The 22,080-nt window shown below is 39.2% G+C and overlaps 2 protein-coding genes across 2 annotated transcripts; one reads left to right on the top strand and one right to left on the bottom strand.

Annotated features, from left to right (window-relative positions):
* The first annotated feature begins 312 nt into the window (after positions 1 to 312).
* On the top strand, positions 313 to 19,554 carry LOC143587405 (RNA-binding NOB1-like protein). Its single transcript, XM_077068707.1, has 5 exons — positions 313 to 646; positions 1,285 to 2,218; positions 18,312 to 18,480; positions 18,564 to 18,680; positions 19,275 to 19,554. The coding sequence occupies exons 1-5, from the start codon at positions 313 to 315 to the stop codon at positions 19,419 to 19,421; spliced, it is 1,701 nt and encodes a 566-aa protein (XP_076924822.1). The 3' UTR covers positions 19,422 to 19,554.
* Positions 19,555 to 19,763: 209 nt separating this feature from the next.
* On the bottom strand, positions 19,764 to 21,714 carry LOC143587406 (LIM domain-containing protein WLIM2b-like). Its single transcript, XM_077068708.1, has 5 exons — positions 21,580 to 21,714; positions 20,778 to 20,871; positions 20,638 to 20,658; positions 20,475 to 20,578; positions 19,764 to 20,036 (listed from the first exon to the last, which is right to left on the bottom strand). The coding sequence occupies exons 1-5, from the start codon at positions 21,712 to 21,714 to the stop codon at positions 19,764 to 19,766; spliced, it is 627 nt and encodes a 208-aa protein (XP_076924823.1).
* Positions 21,715 to 22,080: the final 366 nt, after the last annotated feature.

The raw sequence follows: 22,080 nt of genomic DNA on the forward strand, positions 1-22,080 counted from the left end.
GATTATAAACATAAAGGACTTTTACACACTCTTTTAGTATCATAAACTAATCATAAACTCTTTTGTTTATTTTTTTTTACACCTTTTCTAAAAATACCCTGTTTGCCTTTATAGTTAAAAACAGGATCCAGCCCAATGATATATATTGAGCCCAACACACAGTTAAATTAACCTTTACAGTTTATAATTAAAACTGAACTGAAATTGTTAAATGCCTCGTTTTGTTTCAGTCCGGGGCTAAAAACGTAAATGACCCAATAGCATTATACATGATGATATAGCTAGGGTTTTACTCATCTTCCGCACACAACCATGGAGGAGGCACCAAAACCAACTTCATGCTGGAGCAACATCGTGAAACAACCTCCACCACCACCACAAAACCCTAACACCACTCACCACCATGATCTGTCTCAATCGGCCGTGGTGGGCAGCTGCAAGTCCAGCAAGGGCATTGCGGTGGCCGTGGTGGACGCCAACGCAATCATCCAAGGCGGAGAACAACTTCACAACTCCGCCGACAAGTTTGTTTCAGTCGCCGATGTTATTCAAGAAGTACGGGATCCCACTTCACGCCGCCGCCTTAACTTCATTATGCCGTTTGTTATTGACACCATGGAACCATCCCCTGAATCACTTAAGAAAGGTGGGTTTTTTATAATTTGATTAAATAGACCAATTGTGCCCTATATATATATAATCAAAGTTTTGTATATGACATAATATATATTATGTATTTGATTTAAGCATTAGTTTCATAGAATATTAGTTACTTATAAACATGTTAAATGAAAACTATGTGATGGCTCACAAGCCGGCTCAAGCTTGTTTATGCTCCGCTTGATTTGGACTTTTAACAAGCCTATCTTGAGTAACTCAAAATCAGCTCAGCTTGCTTACAGCCGTCACTGCTGGGTCTTGATAACTCATAACAGTTCAATTTTTGTTTTTTTAATAGTTAATTTTTGGTTTTGCATTTGTGCTTAAAGTGTTTGTGCTCGGAAAAATGTTCGAAACAACAAATTTGGGTTTTTGAGTTAAAACCTCGGTTAATGAATTTTTCATGGATCTTTTGGCTGTAAATAATAAATTTGGGTCGTTTATAACAAATATTTAAACACATTCGGTACATTCGTTTTATAGTTTGGTTAGATTTTGGATTTCGATTCAGTTCAGTTTTGGTTTTATTAGAAAACCAAACGAACCAGTTTTTCCAGTTTTCATTTCTAGAGTTGTTTTCCACTTAATATGAATACATGGGTTGAAGGAATGTTTGTTTTGCAGTCATTAGCTTTGCTAAGGCAACTGGAGATCTACAAACCCTCTCAGACGTTGATTTTAAACTTATTGCGTTGACTTACACATTGGAGTCCCAAATTCATGGAACTAGCCATCTTCGAGACACCCCACCACCTATTCGCACAGTTAACGTGAAACGTTTACCCGAGAAAGATTTACCAGGATGGGGGTCCAATGTTCCCAACTTAGCCCAATGGGAAGCATTAGAACACGTGGTTGGAAATGGTTCAGAACCCGAGTCAAGAATCCTTCCTTTGAAAGACCTGAACATGAATGTTATTGTTCCTGAAAATACTGTTCAAGATAATGAGGATGGAACTGATTCCACATCGACAAATGTATCTAAGAAGTATTTTCCTAAAAAGAAAGAAATTGTGATTGAAGGGAAAAAGAATGTGGCAGATGGAATTGATGCATCTCTAGGGCAACATGATGATGATAATGCAGACGATTGGCTCCCGGCTGTGAGTCGAAGCACTCACAGGCGGTTTTTGAGAAGGAAAGCGAGACGTGAACGGTACGAGTCGTCTGAACAAGATGCTACTAATAATGGAAATGGCGAACACATTGATGATGATAAATTGCCTGATTTGATTTATGAGAATGCTGATGCGGGCGATGGTGAAGATATTTCCACAGCTTTGGATCAAATGAGGATTCAAGAAGATGGTGAGGGTAATGAGGTTGAAAATGGGGATGATGAGGTGGAACGGTTGGATATGGGTAGTGTGACGAGTGAAAGTGTTGATGTGTCTTCATATGCGGATGATGATAGTAGTGAGCAAAGTTGGATGTTGAGATCGCTCTCTGAGTCGAGTGTTGCGTGTGTTACTGGTGATTTTGCAATGCAGAATGTTATTCTGCAGATGGGTTTGCGTCTACTGGCGCCAGGTGGAATGCAAATTCGTGAGTTGCACAGGTTAGTTTATACGGTTTCGGGTCAGTTTTGGGTCGAACTCAAAAGCACGTTACACGTTTAGCTAATGAGTCGTGTCAACCTGACGGGTTCACTGTTTAACCTGTTTACTCCCTCCGTCCCATTTTAAATGTCATGGGACCCAAAACACACAAATTAAGAAATGTTTGATCATTTTATTTTATGAGTTGTAAAATGACAATAATGTCCTTTAAGTTATTATGGCTAAAATCCATTTTTGTAAAATGAAACATCTAGTATATGTAATAGTAAGGGCATAATTGGAAATTGAATTTATATGTATAGAAATGACATTTAAATTGGGACAACCAAAAATGGAAAAATGGACATTTAAAATGGGACAGAGGGAGTATTTATTTTTTAGTTTTGTAAATCTTTTTTTGTATAAATATTCGGGTATGCTTATGTCAAAACTCAAATTTTTAAAAACAAATTGGCATAGATTAAACATAATTGTTTAAAAGAAAATATTTAAAGTGATTATGCAAAAGAATAAAATAATTTTTTTATGGGTTAAGCGGGTTGTGCTCATGTCAACTGTTGGTGCATGTTTTGTAATAGATGATCTTTTGTGTTTGTTAGAATTGAGAGCAACGGTCAAAGAGGAGTCTGTTGGTGCATTTTGTGACCGTCGCTTTGCAATTCTGTTAAGCGAAAACGAAGTGCGAAGTTAGGACAACATCGCCATAGGCGAAGTTGTAACAACTTCTGCGAACAACTTCGCCTTAGGCGAAGTTATAACAACTTCGCCTACAGGCCCAAGCCCGCGAAGTTTATATATATATATGTGTGTCTTGTTTAGGTTTGAGTATCAAGAAAATTAGAGTGTTTTGTGATCAGTTTATTTGTCTAGAGAGAAACCGAGAGAGAGAGTCGTGTGGGACGATCCGAGGTAGAGCTCACCTCGGGTCGGCCGTCATTTGTTTATGTTCGGTATGTAACGTGTTTGGTTATTATATAAAAGATCTGCAGATGTGTTTATCCCATTCGTGTGTTTGTTCGTGTGTTTGTTATGTGTGTAATCGTGTTCGGGGACTTACAAGGCTCGTTTAACACACGATTTTTCGTTGAGACGATTCGCAGAGGTTCGTTTATCCCGTTTGAAGGCATAAGTCGAATAAGGTTTTGGGTTTGCTAACGGTTATAGTCGGCTGGAATCCGGAAAAATCCTTGAAGTCGAGTTCTGGTTACAATCGTAGTTAGGGTTTTCTATAACCTATTTGGACGTATTGGCGTTCGAAACGTGGTACTGATAAAAACCAACAATTGAATAAAGAAGGTATATTTCTTTAGTTTGTGTACCGACATGATTGTAACAAAAGTCAAAGATATTTTATAACCAATTGAATAAAGGAGGTTCGGGAGGTATTCCTTTTTCTTTTGTTTTGCGTTGGGGCTTATTTTGTTTTGAGTTTGTTGGTGATTAGAGTTTGGTAAAGAACTTTTGGAATGACTGGGTTAAGGATTAAGGTTTGGTTTTCAAGTATTTTATTTTGGGTTGACCGGTTATTGTCAACCGTGATTTGGGGAATCGTGTTATGTGAAAATTCAACACTTTGATTTAGAATTGTGAAGTTATTTATGTTCGGTAGTGATCCGTGGTACAACATATGAGAGGATCGGGATCTTGTGATGGGCAAAGTTATTTTCGGGGAAAATACGAGTGGGGTTCATCTCATGGAGTGTTGGTGTGGCATGAGTTGGGATAACAGAGACAGTGGGAGCTGGGCATAGTCGACTTGGTAGGCTGCATGGAGGTGGGACATTTTAAGAGTCGATGTCGAAAGGTTTGGAATTCTGCTTTTGAGAATGTATCTAGGGTTAAGGTCAATTTATTATTTAATATTATTTTCGGAGCTAATACTAGTACTAATAGATATCTAGCAGCTGCTTATTGAAAAAAAAAATGTTGGTGCATTTTGTGACCGTCGCTTTGCAATTCTGTTAAGCGAAAACGAAGTGCGAAGTTAGGACAACTTCGCCTTAGGCGAAGTTATAACAACTTCGCCTACAGGCCCAAGCCCGCGAAGTTTATATATATATATATATATATATATGTGTGTCTTGTTTAGGTTTGAGTATCCAGAAAATTAGAGTGTTTTGTGATCAGTTTATTTGTCTAGAGAGAAACCGAGAGAGAGAGAGAGTCGTGTGGGACGATCCGAGGTAGAGCTCATCTCGGGTCGGCCGTCATTTCTTTATGTTCGGTATGTAACGTGTTTGGTTATTATATAAAAGATCTGCAGATGTGTTTATCCCATTCGTGTGTTTGTTCGTGTGTTTGTTATGTGTGTAATCGTGTTCTTCGTCTTCTACACCAATAAACGAGTCTAGAAGGATTCCGCACTCCTAGACCTCGTGCGGATCTCGTATCGATCAGCGACGCCCCGCGGGGACTTACAAGTGGTATCAGAGCCTTAGGCTCTTATGCTATGGTTCGAGATCTGCGTTTTGGTGTTTCTGGCACGTTTCTGATGCGTTTCTGGCCGAACAGCCGCCGCAGGCGAAGTTATGGGGTTCAGGCGAAGTTGTCGCTTAAATTTTAGGGTTTAGGCGAAGATATAAGGTTAAGCGAAGTTATTCACAACTTCGCCTACCTCACAAGTTCGCTTATCTCAGGCGAAGTTATCTGTCAGGCGAAGTTATGGACAGGCGAAGTTAAGGAGGAGCGAAGTTGACTTTAGGCGAAGTTAAAAAAAAAAATGTTTGGAGTTTTCGTCTGTATGGCCAGGTGTACACGATTATTGTGAGACCGAAGACGTTGTTCCGTCAACGAGTGAAACTTGTTATCTCTTGGTCTTACGTGTGAACAAATACGTGTCAACTCTGGATTTGGAGTTGAGGTTGTGAATTGGATATTGATTGATACTGGATATTGACACATATTTGGGTGTTTGTGGGCAATGAATAGTTGTTGTTCGAGGTTGACCAACTGAAGAAAGTCAAACTGAACTGAAGGTTTTCGTCATTACTGGATTGTGGTCAGAGCATATTATTTATGTTATTTTCAAGGCGTTCGAGAATTGGATCCTGAAACGTGATGCTTATTTATTAAAGTGAAAATTCTAGAACAAGTTGGATTTAATCGGGAATTAAAGTGTTTATGTTCTTGATCGTTATCCCTGGTGATTGAAGATGCTTCGGATTAATTAATGGTCATGTGTGTTAGATTCTGTCAAGGTGGTAACTGTAAGTCCCCGCGGGGCGTCGCTGATCGATACGAGATCTGCACGAGGTCTAGGAGTGCGGAATCCTTCTAGACTCGTTTATTGGTGTAGAAGACGAAGAACACGATTACACACATAACAAACACACGAACAAACACACGAATGGGATAAACACATCTGCAGATCTTTTATATAATAACTAAACACGTTACATACCGAACATAAACAAATGACGGCCGACCCGAGGTGAGCTCTACCTCGGATCGTCCCACACGACTCTCTCTCTCGGTTTCTCTCTAGACAAATAAACTGATCACAAAACACTCTAATTTTCTGGATACTCAAACCTAAACAAGACACACACATATATATATAAACTTCGCGGGCTTGGGCCTGTAGGCGAAGTTGTTATAACTTCGCCTAAGGCGAAGTTGTTCGCAGAAGTTGTTACAACTTCGCCTATGGCGAAGTTGTCCTAACTTCCCACTTCGTTTTCGCTTAACAGAATTGCAAAGCGACGGTCACAAAATGCACCAACAGACTCCCCTTTGACCGTTGCTCTCAATTCTAACAAACACAAAAGATCATCTGTTACAAAACATGCACCAACAGACTCCCTCTTAACTGATGATCTTCTGTTTGCTCTTCAACCAGCCGTGTCTGAAACTGTCTTGTAGCTTCACAAATCTACCAATCACCCAGCGTTTTCCATATCAGATCTCCCCTTCAGTGTAAGCTTCGCCGTCTTCAATCTCACTATCAATAACAATCTCAGCACCAATCTTCTCTATCTCTTCAACTGGTAATACATCATCATCACCTATAAACTCATCATCCATCTCCTCAACATCCACGACCACCACATCATCATTACCAGCTGCACTTGTCGACTCCCCCTGAGATGTGGAAGTCCCAAGAGCTCGTTCAGTTCTTGGCAACTCTCCACCTGCACCTTTCGATGCATTGGGATCATCGTCTCTATCATTTCGCTTCTTAGTCCTCAGCTCATCGCCTTTACAGCTCGTCTCCCCCTGAGATGCCAATAACTCCTTCAAAGCATAGGGTCAGAGTTATACCGGAGAAGTTATGGATAACTTCGCCTATTGCAGGCGAAGTTATGCACAAGTTCGCCGATATTAAACTTTACAAAACAAACCCCTATAATTTGAACAATTTGCAATTAAGTTTTAAAACATCCTTTAAAAAGTTAAATGATACGATCAAGACCAAGTAACCAGGTATAAAATCATACAACTACATAAGTAAAAAAGAATTTTAACAATAAAGTACACGGGATCAAATTTCAGTCTCAACAGGGACCACTATGTTTTAGAAAAGATCCGAACAGGAATCATACTAATTAAGTGACTGTCACACAGATCCGTGTTCAGCTGTATTATGACATAAAGAAACAGGTTGTAAGCAGGTAAATAACTTAAAATGGTTTTCATCGCTTCTGCGATACGGGTTAGGTTCAATTAAGCTCAAAACTTAAATGGGCAACAACTCAGAGATTATAATGCCTCCTATCTATTCTCAAAGCGTATTTGGCTTTCCCCAAGTCATCCCGAGTTGACCTCGACCCGTAGTGTCTGATTAAATAGTAAGTACTCTTCGATCTTTAGACTCTTCTTCCCGTTCTCTATCTTGCATCTTGATTGAGAAGTCTTAACATTATGAACTCTAGAATGTCCCAATAACACACACACATTTTTTTTAAGTATTTACACAACTTCAGATAAACTACTGCAAGTCCCGAATCTGGATCACTGCAGTATCTTGACACGCTATCTTCACGGGAATCAGAACACTCACGGGCTCGTGTATGACTGGGTAATCGCTTTTCTGCCTATCATTCGGAAAGATATATATGGAGACATACACAACTCTTAAGGAGTTTCCACGTAAAATCGAGTAGATTTAGTTAGTATCACTTCTACTTTTACGCACCATAAGAAGCTACTATGACATACAATGACTGTTCTAAAGTCTTTTAGACCTAATAACTTCACTAGTTAAGCACACAGAATCAGTATATCTATCAAATTCCAAGGTTGGATCAATTTTCTATTAAACATAGTAAAGGAACTTCTTACGAAGTAGTAGACTTGAAAAATAATTTCATCTCCCAAAAAAAATTTTAAGTTCTATCGCCCCGATCAAATTGAAGTTTTCAGGTAAACGGCTATCCTGAAGATCCAATGGATCAGCTGGACCGACCACATACAAGTATGTGTCCTTCTAACTAAGTATGAACGACTAATTTTCAGCGAAAGAATAAAAACACATCATAAACCGCCCCGGTCACTTTCAGTCATCTGGTTAATGGCTATCCTCATAGTCTTTACGTAGAAATGAGGACCAAACATATCCGAAGATATGTCCTTCAAACTGAGGCAACCGACATAATTCTAAGCGATAGTGATGTTTTTTTTTTAAACAAAGTCACAAAACACGGTTACTCGGGATTGATCATCCCATTCAGCTCAACAAGGTTTTGAAAACGATTTTTGTCAAACACTTTAGTAAACAAGTCAGCGAAATTATCTAATGTATCAACCTTTTCGAGCACAATCAGTTTCTTCTCAGCACAATCCCGTATAAAATGATGACGGATGTCAATGTGTTTAGTTTTACTGTGCTTTACGGGATTGTTAGTTACTGAGATAGCAGCAGTGTTATCAATGCAAATAGGAGTACGAGTGAAATTCAGACCATAATCGCGCAACTGTTGTTGAATCCAAAGAACCTGGGAGCAGCAGTTGGATGCTGCCATGTATTCTGCTTCACAGGTTGAAATGGCGACTGAGGTCTGCTTCTTGCATTGCCATGACACTAATCTGCCTCCAAGAAACTGACAACCACCTGTTGTTGACTTCCGATTCTGATTGCACCCTCCATAATCAGAATCCATGTAGGCGACCAACTCTAGGTCTCCTTCTTTCGTGTACCACAACCCCAGCTTAGGTTTGCCTTTGAGATAGCGCAATATCCTCTTCTCACCCTTCAAATGAGATTCCTTTGGGTTTGCCTGAAAGCGTGCACAAAGACAAACTGCAAACATAATATCAGGCCTAGAAGCAGTTAAGTACATTAAAGAACCTATTATTGCCCGATATTGGGTTGGGTCCACGTCTGCATCACTGTCTGAATCAGCACCCAATTTATGGTTGACACAGACTGGAGTATCAAATGGAGTGCTGTCCTCCATCTTGAAGCGCTTGAGAACATCATGGACATACTTAGTCTGATGAATGAACATCCCATCTTTCTTCTGATAAACCTGCAGTCCTAAAAAGAAAGTTAGTTCACCCATAGCACTCATTTCAAACCTCTTTTTCATGACAGCCTCAAAATCCTGACACATGGCGACTTTTGATGCAGCAAAGATGATGTCGTCCACGTAGACTTACACCAGAAGAAAGTCGCTCCCTTTTCTCTTAAAGAACAATGTGCTATCGATCTTACCCCTTTCAAACTCATTCTCAAGCAAGTTATCAGATAGTGTTGAGTACCAGGCACGAGGGGCCTGATGTAGCCTATACAGTGCTTTACTTAGCTTGTACACGTGATCAGGAAAGTCTGGGTCAGGAAAACCCGAAGGTTGCTCAACGTACACAACCTCATCGACTTTACCGTTAAGGAACGCACTCTTCACGTCTAACTGAAATACCTTCATCTCCTTGTGTGCAGCAAATGCCAAAAACAATCGAATGGCTTCCAATCTTGCCACAGGAGCAAACACCTCATTGTAGTCAATCCCCTCTTGCTGATTAAAACCTTTTACAACCAACCTCGCCTTGTTCCTGATAATAATCCCTTTCTCATCTCTCTTGCATTTGAAAACCCATTTGGTGCCAATCGCATGCACATTCTTCGGTTTTGCAACCAAGTCCCATACCTCCATCTTTTTGAACTGGGCTAACTCTTCTTGCATGGCTTCGACCCATGAGCTGTCCTTGAGAGCCATTTGATAGTTCTTTGGTTCAATCTGGCTGATGAAGCAGGTGTACAAGCATTCGTTAATGATGCCTGATTCTTTAATGCTTGTGTAAGCACAGGTGTGCTCATTCAAGCTTTGTCTTGTTTGTACACCGTCGGACAGATCACCTATCACGTTCTCCAAAGGGTGATTTTTGTGAATTCTCGTAGTCGGAACCGAACTGACTTGTAGATTGTCTTCCAGGTTCGAAGGTATCTCATCAATGGGTTATTGTTGTTGAGAGTGAAACGGATTGAAGAATTCCTCTTCAGTAGAGGCAGCAGGGGTATCGACAGCATTTGACGAGGAAGGCTGACATTCATCATACTGCGGTCGTTGCACCAAAGTGTCTTCCTCATCGTAAATCATCTTCGTAGCAATTCTCTCATCAACTTCTACACAATCCAAATAAGGTATGTTAAAAGATTTAAAAAGCCTATCATAGTCGAAAACCCCAGCTGGTCCCGTGCTTGGTTTTGGTGATTTGTAACTTGTGATATCAGTGTTACACACCACCTCAACCTTGCTGGTCGATGTATTAAAGACTCGTCTGTTGGGAGTCCCAACAACGTATCCGACTAAAATACCTTCGTCGGCTATTTCACCAAATTTAGAATTTGTCTTTAATATCGAACACGGGGACCCGAATGGTTCGAGACCACTCAAGTTGGGCTTTCTCCCATGCATAAGTTCATAACATGTTTTATTCAGTCTTTTAACAGTTAAAACTCTATTAAGGATATAACAGGCTGTTGCAACAGCTTCAGCCCAGAACACCACACGAAGTTTCGAATCAGCCAGCATGGTTCTGGCTCCTTCAATTAACGTTCTGTTCTTCCTCTCAGCCACTCCATTTTGTTGCGAAGTATATGGAGCGCTGTACCGGTGTTCTATCCCTTTCTGTAAGCAGAAGATCTCCATCTCATAATTTTTGAACTCTGTCCCATTGTCACTCCTGATGTATTTAACCCTTTTCCCCATGATATTCTCAACCTTGGTGATCAAATTTTTTACCATCTGAACCGTTTCATCCTTTGACTTCAGGAAATATACCCAAGAATATCGAGAGAAATCATCAGTTATCACCAAGCAGTATGATGTTCCACCTAGACTTTTTACATTCACGGGACCGAAGAGATCCATGTGAAGTAGGTCTAGGGTACTGACTATAGAATTAACCTTCTTGGTGTGATGGGTTTTCTTGTGTTGCTTTCCCTTTTTGCATGATAGGCATTGGTCTTCAAAGTTGAAGTTCTTCAAGGGAACACCCAGCACCAGCCCATTCTTGACAACGTAGTTCATTTTCCGAAGATGAATATGCCCCATTCTTCTATGCCATAACTCGGACTTCGATTCAGTTGCTTTTGACAGAAGACACGATTCTTCTGTGGCCATCTCAGTCGACCTCATGTCCATAATATATGTATTCTTTTCTCTTGGAGCCTTCATTACAATCCAATCCTCTGGTATCTTGAAACCAGGATACAGTACAATCGCCTCATTCTTGGTAAAGTGCACTGTGTAGTCTTTGTCACAGATCTGCGATACACTCAGCAGATTATGCTTTAGTTCTTCAACGAAATTCACTTTCTCTAAAGTCATTTTTCCATTAGTCACCGTCCCAATTCCAGTAATCCTTCCACCGCTCTCTCCAGCAAAGCTCACTCTTCCTCCCTGAACAGGTTTCCATTCGTGTAACAAACTCTTGTTACCCGTCAGGTGCCGGGAACAGCCGCTATCCACAACCCATAGATTGTTTGCAGCCCTGTTCAACTATTCCTGCACGATTAAAGCAGAGGATTAAAATCTGGGGACCCAAGACCTATTGGTCTTGGGTCGATACATCCCGTACTTTGGCTGTCCAAAGTTAGTATCAGGATAATTTCTGTAAGTCCTAAAAGGATACCTTCTTGTAGATTGACTATGAGGCCATCCAAATCTTCGTGAATTAAATGAATTATTACTTATGGTTTTCTTTGAAAACCTGGATTAGTCCAATTTCTGAACTTTGATGAGTTTTCATTTTTACCATTATTGTACTTACTATTAGTTCTGTTCTCAGTTTTTGAAGGCCTCATACCTCTGAATCTCTGCTTCAGAGGGCAATTAGCAATTAGGTGTCCTAATTGATTACATCTGAAACAACTCCTGTGTTCAACTTTCTTTTCAATAGTTGTTTTAGATGTTGAGGCTGCATTACTGCCCGTTTGTCTCACATATGGTGGGACATACGGGTTTAGTGGGGAATTCTTTTCAGTTGTTTTATTTTTCTCTCCACATTTTGGTAACACTGCCTCTTGATTTGTCTCACTAGACTCGGATGACTTGTCCGAATTTGATGAGACAGGACTAAGAGCAGAAATCTTAACACTCGAAACAGGCTTACTTGTTTCGCCTTTACTAACTTCTGGTTCTTTAATAGTAACCTTAACCGGAACTGTCTGACCAAAATCAACATCAACAGATTTTTGATTACTAGGATCATAAGTATAGTTATGATTGTAAGGTGGTGGAACTTCATGATATCCAATTCCTCCCCTTTTAACTGGGGAACCTTGATCACTAACGAGGTGATCAAGTATAGCAGAGGAATTTCTGAATTGCTCAAGTTTTCTGTTAAGTTCCACCACTTTCACCTGGTGATCAGCTATCTGTTTATCCCTTTCAGCTATTAGTTTGGTTTTCTCTTCTAACACTTCATAGCTAAGATCAATTACTTGTATTTTCTCAGCTAGACTGGCTTTAAGACTTCTAATATCTTTCTCACTAGCTTTTATTTTTACCTTATAACTGTTTTCTCTAGCTTTAGTGAAATGATGATCTTCTTTTAATGTTTTAAATTGAGCATCCAAACTAACAAACTGATCAGTTATAGTTGTCAATTGTTCAGACAGATTTTCACATTTAGTACAAGGGAGTTTAGTACTTACCTCGGAGAGCTGATCTGTCACTTCTGCCATGTAAGCTTCATTTTCTCCAGTTACTTTCTCACTTCCTGCAGTTTCGATGTTCACTAAATTGGCCTGTTCGAACACTTCCTCAACATGCAGATTCCAGCTGTACTCCCTGTTCTGTCTGGATATCATGGCTCTATTCTCATTACCACCCCCACTCTGTTGTGTAGACCTGTTTTGACTGCGTTCTACAGAAAGGGATAGAACACCGGTTAGCGCTCCATATACTTCGCAACAAAATGGAGTGGCTGAGAGGAAGAACAGAACGTTAATTGAAGGAGCCAGAACCATGCTGGCTGATTCGAAACTTCGTGTGGTGTTCTGGGCTGAAGCTGTTGCAACAGCCTGTTATATCCTTAATAGAGTTTTAACTGTTAAAAGACTGAATAAAACATGTTATGAACTTATGCATGGGAGAAAGCCCAACTTGAGTGGTCTCGAACCATTCGGGTCCCCGTGTTCGATATTAAAGACAAATTCTAAATTTGGTGAAATAGCCGACGAAGGTATTTTAGTCGGATACGTTGTTGGGACTCCCAACAGACGAGTCTTTAATACATCGACCAGCAAGGTTGAGGTGGTGTGTAACACTGATATCACAAGTTACAAATCACCAAAACCAAGCACGGGACCAGCTGGGGTTTTCGACTATGATAGGCTTTTTAAATCTTTTAACATACCTTATTTGGATTGTGTAGAAGTTGATGAGAGAATTGCTACGAAGATGATTTACGATGAGGAAGACACTTTGGTGCAACGACCGCAGTATGATGAATGTCAGCCTTCCTCGTCAAATGCTGTCGATACCCCTGCTGCCTCTACTGAAGAGGAATTCTTCAATCCGTTTCACTCTCAACAACAATAACCCATTGATGAGATACCTTCGAACCTGGAAGACAATCTACAAGTCAGTTCGGTTCCGACTACGAGAATTCACAAAAATCACCCTTTGGAGAACGTGATAGGTGATCTGTCCGACGGTGTACAAACAAGACAAAGCTTGAATGAGCACACCTGTGCTTACACAAGCATTAAAGAATCAGGCATCATTAACGAATGCTTGTACACCTGCTTCATCAGCCAGATTGAACCAAAGAACTATCAAATGGCTCTCAAGGACAGCTCATGGGTCGAAGCCATGCAAGAAGAGTTAGCCCAGTTCAAAAAGATGGAGGTATGGGACTTGGTTGCAAAACCGAAGAATGTGCATGCGATTGGCACCAAATGGGTTTTCAAATGCAAGAGAGATGAGAAAGGGATTATTATCAGGAACAAGGCGAGGTTGGTTGTAAAAGGTTTTAATCAACAAGAGGGGATTGACTACAATGAGGTGTTTGCTCCTGTGGCAAGATTGGAAGCCATTCGATTGTTTTTGGCATTTGCTGCACACAAGGAGATGAAGGTATTTCAGTTAGACGTGAAGAGTGCGTTCCTTAACGGTAAAGTCGATGAGGTTGTGTACGTTGAGCAACCTTCGGGTTTTCCTGACCCAGACTTTCCTGATCACGTGTACAAGCTAAGTAAAGCACTGTATGGGCTACATCAGGCCCCTCGTGCCTGGTACTCAACACTATCCGATAACTTGCTTGAGAATGAGTTTGAAAGGGGTAAGATCGATAGCACATTGTTCTTTAAGAGAAAAGGGAGCGACTTTCTTCTGGTGCAAGTCTACGTGGACGACATCATCTTTGCTGCATCAAAAGTCGCCATGTGTCAGGATTTTGAGGCTGTCATGAAAAAGAGGTTTGAAATGAGTGCTATGGGTGAACTAACTTTCTTTTTAGGACTGCAGGTTTATCAGAAGAAAGATGGGATGTTCATTCATCAGACTAAGTATGTCCATGATGTTCTCAAGCGCTTCAAGATGGAGGACAGCACTCCATTTGATACTCCAGTCTGTGTCAACCATAAATTGGGTGCTGATTCAGACAGTGATGCAGACGTGGACCCAACCCAATATCGGGCAATAATAGGTTCTTTAATGTACTTAACTACTTCTAGGCCTGATATTATGTTTGCAGTTTGTCTTTGTGCACGCTTTCAGGCAAACCCAAAGGAATCTCATTTAAAGGGTGAGAAGAGGATATTGCGCTATCTCAAAGGCAAACCTAAGCTGGGGTTGTGGTACACGAAAGAAGGAGACCTAGAGTTGGTCGCCTACACGGATTCTGATTATGGAGGGTGCAATCAGAATCGGAAGTCAACAACAGGTGGTTGTCAGTTTCTTGGAGGCAGATTAGTGTCATGGCAATGCAAGAAGCAGACCTCAGTCGCCATTTCAACCTGTGAAGCAGAATACATGGCAGCATCCAACTGCTGCTCCCAGGTTCTTTGGATTCAACAACAGTTGCGCGATTATGGTCTGAATTTCACTCGTACTCCTATTTGCATTGATAACACTGCTGCTATCTCAGTAACTAACAATCCCGTAAAGCACAGTAAAACTAAACACATTGACATCCGTCATCATTTTATACGGGATTGTGCTGAGAAGAAACTGATTGTGCTCGAAAAGGTTGATACATTAGATAATTTCGCTGACTTGTTTACTAAAGTGTTTGACAAAAATCGTTTTCAAAACCTTGTTGAGCTGAATGGGATGATCAATCCCGAGTAACCGTGTTTTGTGACTTTGTTTAAAAAAAAAACATCACTATCGCTTAGAATTATGTCGGTTGCCTCAGTTTGAAGGACATATCTTCGGATATGTTTGGTCCTCATTTCTACGTGTAGACTATGAGGATAGCCATTAACCAGATGACTGAAAGTGACCGGGGCGGTTTATGATGTGTTTTTATTCTTTCGCTGAAAATTAGTCGTTCATACTTAGTTAGAAGGACACATACTTGTATGTGGTCGGTCCAGCTGATCCATTGGATCTTCAGGATAGCCGTTTACCTGAAAACTTCAATTTGATCGGGGCGATAGAACTTAAAATTTTTTTTGGGAGATGAAATTATTTTTCAAGTCTACTACTTCGTAAGAAGTTCCTTTACTATGTTTAACAGAAAATTGATCCAACCTTGGAATTTGATAGATATACTGATTCTGTGTGCTTAACTAGTGAAGTTATTAGGTCTAAAAGACTTTAGAACAGTCATTGTATGTCATGGTAGCTTCTTATGGTGCGTAAAAGTAGAAGTGATACTAACTAAATCTACTCGATTTTACGTGGAAACTCCTTAAGAGTTGTGTATGTCTCCATATATATCTTTCCGAATGATAGGCAGAAAAGCGATTACCCAGTCATACACGAGCCCGTGAGTGTTCTGATTCCCGTGAAGATAGCGTGTCAAGATACTGCAGTGATCCAGATTCGGGACTTGCAGTAGTTTATCTGAAGTTGTGTAAATACTTAAAAAAAATGTGTGTGTGTTATTGAGACATTCTAGAGTTCATAATGTTAAGACTTCTCAATCAAGATGCAAGATAGAGAACGGGAAGAAGAGTCTAAAGATCGAAGAGTACTTACTATTTAATCAGACACTACGGGTCGAGGTCAACTCGGGGTGACTTGGGGAAAGCCAAATACGCTTTGAGAATAGATAGGTTGCATCATAATCTCTGAGTTGTTGCCCATTTAAGTTTTGAGCTTAATTGAACCTAACCCGTATCACAGAAGCGATGAAAACCATTTTAAGTTATTTACCTGCTTACAACCTGTTTCTTTATGTCATAATACAGCTGAACACGGATCTGTGTGACAGTCACTTAATTAGTATGATTCCTGTTCGGATCTTTTCTAAAACATAGTGGTCCCTGTTGAGACTGAAATTTGATCCCGTGTACTTTATTGTTAAAATTCTTTTTTACTTATGTAGTTGTATGATTTTATACCTGGTTACTTGGTCTTGATCGTATCATTTAACTTTTTAAAGGATGTTTTAAAACTTAATTGCAAATTGTTCAAATTATAGGGGTTTGTTTTGTAAAGTTTAATATCGGCGAACTTGTGCATAACTTCGCCTGCAATAGGCGAAGTTATCCATAACTTCGCCGGTATAACTCTGACCCTATGCTTTGAAGGAGTTATTGGCATCTCAGGGGGAGACGAGCTGTAAAGGCGATGAGCTGAGGACTAAGAAGCGAAATGATAGAGACGATGATCCCAATGCATCGAAAAGTGCAGGTGGAGAGTTGCCAAGAACTGAACAAGCTCTTGGGACTTCCACATCTCAGGGGGAGTCGACAAGTGCAGCTGGTGGTGATGATGTGGTGGTAGTGGACGTTGAGGATATGGATGATGAGTTTATAGGTGATGATGATGTATTACCAGTTGATGAGATAGAGAAGATTGGTGCAGAGATTGTTATTGATAGTGAGATTGAAGAGGGAGAGATTGTAGAGGAGAATATTGAGCATGAGATTCCGGAAGTTGATAAGTCAGATATAGGTCAAGATATGGGAAGCGATGAGATGGAATGGGAAGAGCAGCCAAGATGGAAAGAAGGCTATGCTCAGTGGTTCGTAAAAACTAAGAAACCGGCGGTCCCTACTATGTTTAAGAAGAGTTACAACATTAGAGGTTATGCTGAATCGAGAAAGGGGATTATATGCTGGATATATGATGAGCAGTTGAGGCTCTTTGTGATTAAAAGATATGATGGTGTTCAGTACTTCAAAAGGCTGTTGAGATCGTTGAATACATTGCCAGAATGTGAAGTGAAGGACTTAGCCAGATTGGGGTTAATAAACAGAAGTGATGATAACATGGCTAGAGTCATTGGGAAGATTGTTTGGAAGGAAAGTATAAAAGAAAAGAAGTTCGAGCTGTTGAAACCACAAAAGGGAAAACTTATTGAAGATAAAGATAGAGGATTGAGAGCAGATGGCAAGCCTTGGATGATTATGAAGTATAAACCGATCCGGTGTCTAAAAGAGGTGCCGATGAAACAAATGCCCAAGGACGTGCTGAAAGATCTGAAGTGGTGGTATGTAGATTGTGAAACAGCTGAAGCAGTAATGGAGGACGAAGATGAACAAGAGCTGCTGAGAGTATATGATCCGATGCATCTAGTGAACTTGTCTCAAGCTGATCTGCAGGTGCTGAATGAGAAGAAGATATTCTATATTCCTGCTTGGAAAGACGAAGCGAGGAAATATCAAAGAGTTGTTTCCGTTTGTGTACGAGAATGAGTTCATGCTTGAAGATGAAAGACGCAAGATTGTTGAAGATTACGAGACACGTGTTTGAAGATAACGATATGAAGCTACTGCCAAGGGGGAGTCTGTTGGTGCATGATGTCAGTAGTTCAGTATATAGTGTCTGTAATCGAGTCGTTTGGATTAGTATTTTGTATTAAGCGAAGTTAGCTAACAAGTTCGCTGATATAGGCGAACTTGTTAGATAAGCGAAGTTAGTGACAACTTCGCCTGAACATGCCAGGCGAAGTTTTCGTCTTATATAGATTAGGTTACGGGTGAGTTTGTAGTGGATCAAATCAATCAGTTATTCATTGTATCGAGTTGTCCAGTGTTTGTGATTGATATCACGTGTTTCCGGTTGCAATACAACGTGTCTTTGTTTATTGTAACGTGTGTTCGATCGTGTTAACGTATATCGTCTTCTACGCTCGTAACGTCTTACGTAGGGATTCCGCACCTACGTAGAACGAGATATTCTGTGTAGATCCACAAATACAAGTCTAATGTTTGAGTTCATGTGTGTGACACAATAGACGTGTTGGGTTTAACTCGTTAAATGGTGAACACGACCCGTGAAGCAGCCTTAGATGAGATTGCAGATTGGTTGGATTGGGTAATAAACATGCCCGGACCAAAAAGGGTAATTTTTCTATGGGTTTGTTCATAAAAATTCTGTATATATATAAAATTTTATGGTAAAACATGATTACTAAAAATCATTTGATTACAACAGCAGTCTACTTTTATTTAATAAACTCAGTTCGGAAGCTGTACACATGAAAAATACACTCATGTAGACCTTTGACCCGTTTGACTTGAACTTGCAGGTGGATACTGAAATGCCACGCCTGCTTCAAGGTGATAATGGAGATTGGTAAGATTTTTTGTCCAAGTTGCGGGAACGGAGGCACTTTAAGGAAAGTGGCTGTTACTGTCGGTGAAAACGGTGCTATTATTGCAGCACGTAGGCCTCGTATATCTTTGCGTGGAACAAAGGTAATTGTTTTAGGATCAAATGTCACATAATAATATGTTCATAGATTGATGTTACATTTGACACTTGGTGGATCTTTCTATAGTTTTCATTGCCTCTTCCACAAGGTGGAAGAGATGCTATAACCAAGAACCCGATTTTACGCGAGGATCAACTTCCACAAAAGTTTTTGCATCCTAGGACCAAAAAGAAGAATAAAGAGGTAAAGTTTTTAAGGTTTTAACTTTTAACAGTTAGGAGTTTATGAATCAATCAATCAATCAAGCCCTATATATCCCACCGCGTAGCACGCTATCGGTAGGGTCAGGGGAGGGTGGGATGTAGGCAGGTTTTTCCTCTATTCGAGAGAATAGAGAGACTGCTTCCAGAGAGACCCCCCGGCTCATAAAGCTACATACAGGTAATCATAGTAAACATACATCCTACAAGCAAAAGACACTTAGCAATACATAGATAACAAACTACCAAAAAAGCAAGGAATCTGTAACCTACAAAGAAAAGGGCATAGGAAACAAAAAGCAGCATCAAACAAAAAAATATTCATAAACAACAAAGAGCAAGGCTAGCCAACTAGACCCTAAATAGAAAGCTAAGCTAACTAGGTACCTTCCCCTAGAAGTCGTTAACCTTAATCCTACGTCTCCACGAACCTCTATCCTGGACCATGTCCTCAGTGAGGTGCAACTCTGTCAAGTCATGTCTAATTTTCTCATCTCAGAGAGGTGCAACTCTGTCAAGTCATGTCTAATACATAGGAGTTTATGAATGAAGTTGTTTATTTTGTTGGATGTTGTAGGTGGATGATATATTTGCTACAAATGAAATGTTTACCCACCATTCAGACAAGCGGGCGCCTTTGCAACCACCGGTAAGGAAAGCGTTAGCGGTTTTTAGTGGCAAGAGGAACCCAAATGATAATCATTATTCTCGCGCGAAGCATTAGAGCTGTCTTTGTCTTCATGGATGTGTAACCTAAAATTTTGTTCCAACTTTGTACTGATTTCATGTGTTATTCCTTTGATCAAATGAGTTCAGTTTTGGTTTTATTTATGTAAGTTGTTTTGATTGGTGAAATGTTTGCAATTTTATTTTGAAATAAATTCCGCGAAACAAACACATCTCGGGTCAGGTCAGATCAGCTCAAAGTAGGTAAAATATAAGATTCAATCAAACCAACAAAATATATAAGAAAGTATCAGTCTGTACAACATTTTTCAAGCATTTGGATTTTTTATTTATTCATAATAAGATTCATTTCATTTTAACAAGATGTAGCCTTTTGAGTTCAGTCTTCCGCCTTTTCTTCTTCTTCTTGAGTTGTTTCTTCTGTTTCAGCCGGCTTTTGATCACTTGATGATTCTTCTGCAGCAGCAGCTTTCTTTGAGTTAACAGCTTGTTTAAGGTGGTTATAACTGCCCTTCTCTTTGAAAAGTTGCGAGAAATGTGGCTTGCAGAACAAGTTTCCATCTAAAGCCGCGTAATTAGATGGTGTAAGAAAGCACCCTCCTTGAGTGCATCGAAAGCATGCTTTGTGGTAAAACTCTCCTTCCACAGTCACCTAAACACCGGTATTCAAATAATACAACAGGTTAATTAGTTCTGCACATTTATCATGCATGCATGTATGATTTAGTTCTTGAAAAATCGTGTTAGATACATGAACTCTAACATGGTTTGTGTTTATTGGTTGACATACAACCGCTTTAGCCAGAATTTTATTTTTGTATATTACCACTATAAAAATTATAAATTAATTTACATAAAAATTACGAATGTACTTTGTAAGCCAATTGCGTTTTTAAGTTTTGACGTTATTTATCCAACCAATTTAAGTTTTGACATAAGTTATCTTCAAAAGGCGTAAATGAATAAATAAGTCAACGTGTAAAGCCTCCAGGTTGATTGGAAACCAACCCATTAACTAAACGTGCTCACAAGTTCAACCGAAATCGACTCAAATGTGGTTAAAATGACCTAGGCCGCGAATTTAACGAACCTTTTCAAGTGGATACACAGTTTTCTTACAAACTGCACATTTATCTTGGGTCCCAGAAAACAAAGCAGCTAATTTGCTAGGAGCTTTTCCCTGTAACGAATTTTAAAGTATTTTATTTTATACAATTTATATAATTAAATGAAAGTAACTAGAGTATAGCGTACCGGCTCTTGTGGTTTGGCAGCTGATCATCATTCATCATTGAGAATTTGAATATGAAAAATGGTAATAAATTCAAACACTAATCAATTTTTTTTACTGTTAATAATAAGGTTTGTAATAATTACTTAAAATAAAACCTACGTGTGACTTTAGGGAGACCACCTCTCTCCTTAAACTTTTGCTCAAAGTGAGGCTTGCAAAATAGCACTCCATCCAATGATGAGTATGTGCTAATCTAATACACATAGCAAGACATTATTAACTACATGCATATGCATACAAACATAGGTGATTAATATCAAAAATTCAAAATAGATTCTTTTATACAACGTAGACAAGATTTTGAACGCGACATGTGTATATGCTTTAGTTTTAGGGGAAAGGTAGTTTCGCCCATCTAAGTGGATACAATTTTCTCAATGATAAATATAAGTTGGCTATAACATTTTAGTGGGTTCGACGTGCCCCTGTAACGATAGAATGGTACTTAATCAAAACCTCTTACAAAATCAACCATATTATCTTGATAGATAGACACACCAACACGTTGTAATGATCAGTTACAGGCATCTTTACTATAAAAAAAAATATGCATATCACATCTTTTTGAAACAAAAAATGTTTTTAAAAGAATATAGAAATACGTGTGTATGTATGTTTGCATGAATCATTTCAACAGTTGATAAGTTTGGTAAATGTTTTAAGCGAAAATATATTGTCCTAAATTACACATTCAAATCATCATTTTCACAAGTTTCCTTGTTTAATAGATGTATGGCTAACATATGAACCGTTATCAATATTATAGATTCAACATTGAATCTCATGACAAATTCCAGAAAACGGTATATCAATCTATCCCATCTCGTATGTAAATTAACACGACAAGATCAAATGTGGATTAATTACTCAAAAATCAGGAAAACCAAACAATAATATATACCGTAAGCTTGCCATTGCATTGGCTGCATGTGAAGCATGTTTTATGATACGTGACACCATCCGCAGTTATCATTTCAAGAAAATAGACCGTCTTTTCGCAGACCTTGCATTTTTCTAAAGTTCCGGTGAACGCCATTAATTTCTTCTACCACCTTTACCTTCTTTCTTTATTTATTTTTAACTGAATCGTAAAATTATTTTATTATAAAATCAAATTGTAAAACGAATATGTAAAAGGAACAAGGTAAGGTGGGGAAATTTCCATTGTTTTAAGGGACTTGGTTAATTTTAGCTTTTAAATCCAGTTGTTCCTTGTTTAAATGTTTGAAAAGAGAATTTTTAGGTCAATGATGGGTTGAGGTTATTAGTGGATAACTAAGGTTGTAATAACGTACAAAATAATAAGATATTGTCTTTGACACACAATTATTATTATTATTATTATTATTATTATTATTATTATTATTATTATTATTATTATTATTATTTCTCCGGAAGTACG

Source organism: Bidens hawaiensis, unplaced genomic scaffold (assembly GCF_021521415.1).
Source record: "Bidens hawaiensis isolate Kalapana, Puna unplaced genomic scaffold, B.hawaiensis_p1.1 tig00035495_1, whole genome shotgun sequence".
NCBI classification, from domain to species: Eukaryota; Viridiplantae; Streptophyta; class Magnoliopsida; order Asterales; family Asteraceae; genus Bidens; species Bidens hawaiensis.

Bases quoted from the DNA above. Each gene is read 5' to 3' on its own strand.
- LOC143587405 (XM_077068707.1), top strand. From the start codon at position 313: ATGGAGGAGGCACCAAAACCAACTTCATGCTGGAGCAACATCGTGAAA. The intron at 2,219-18,311 runs GTTAGTTTATAC...TTGAACTTGCAG, and splicing joins CAAATTCGTGAGTTGCACAG to GTGGATACTGAAATGCCACG. The intron at 18,481-18,563 runs GTAATTGTTTTA...ATCTTTCTATAG, and splicing joins TATCTTTGCGTGGAACAAAG to TTTTCATTGCCTCTTCCACA.
- LOC143587406 (XM_077068708.1), bottom strand. From the start codon at position 21,714: ATGGCGTTCACCGGAACTTTAGAAAAATGCAAGGTCTGCGAAAAGACG. The intron at 20,872-21,579 runs GTATATATTATT...TATGTGTATTAG, and splicing joins AATGCAATGGCAAGCTTACG to ATTAGCACATACTCATCATT. The intron at 20,037-20,474 runs GTTCGTTAAATT...ACCGGTGTTTAG, and splicing joins CTGTGTATCCACTTGAAAAG to GTGACTGTGGAAGGAGAGTT.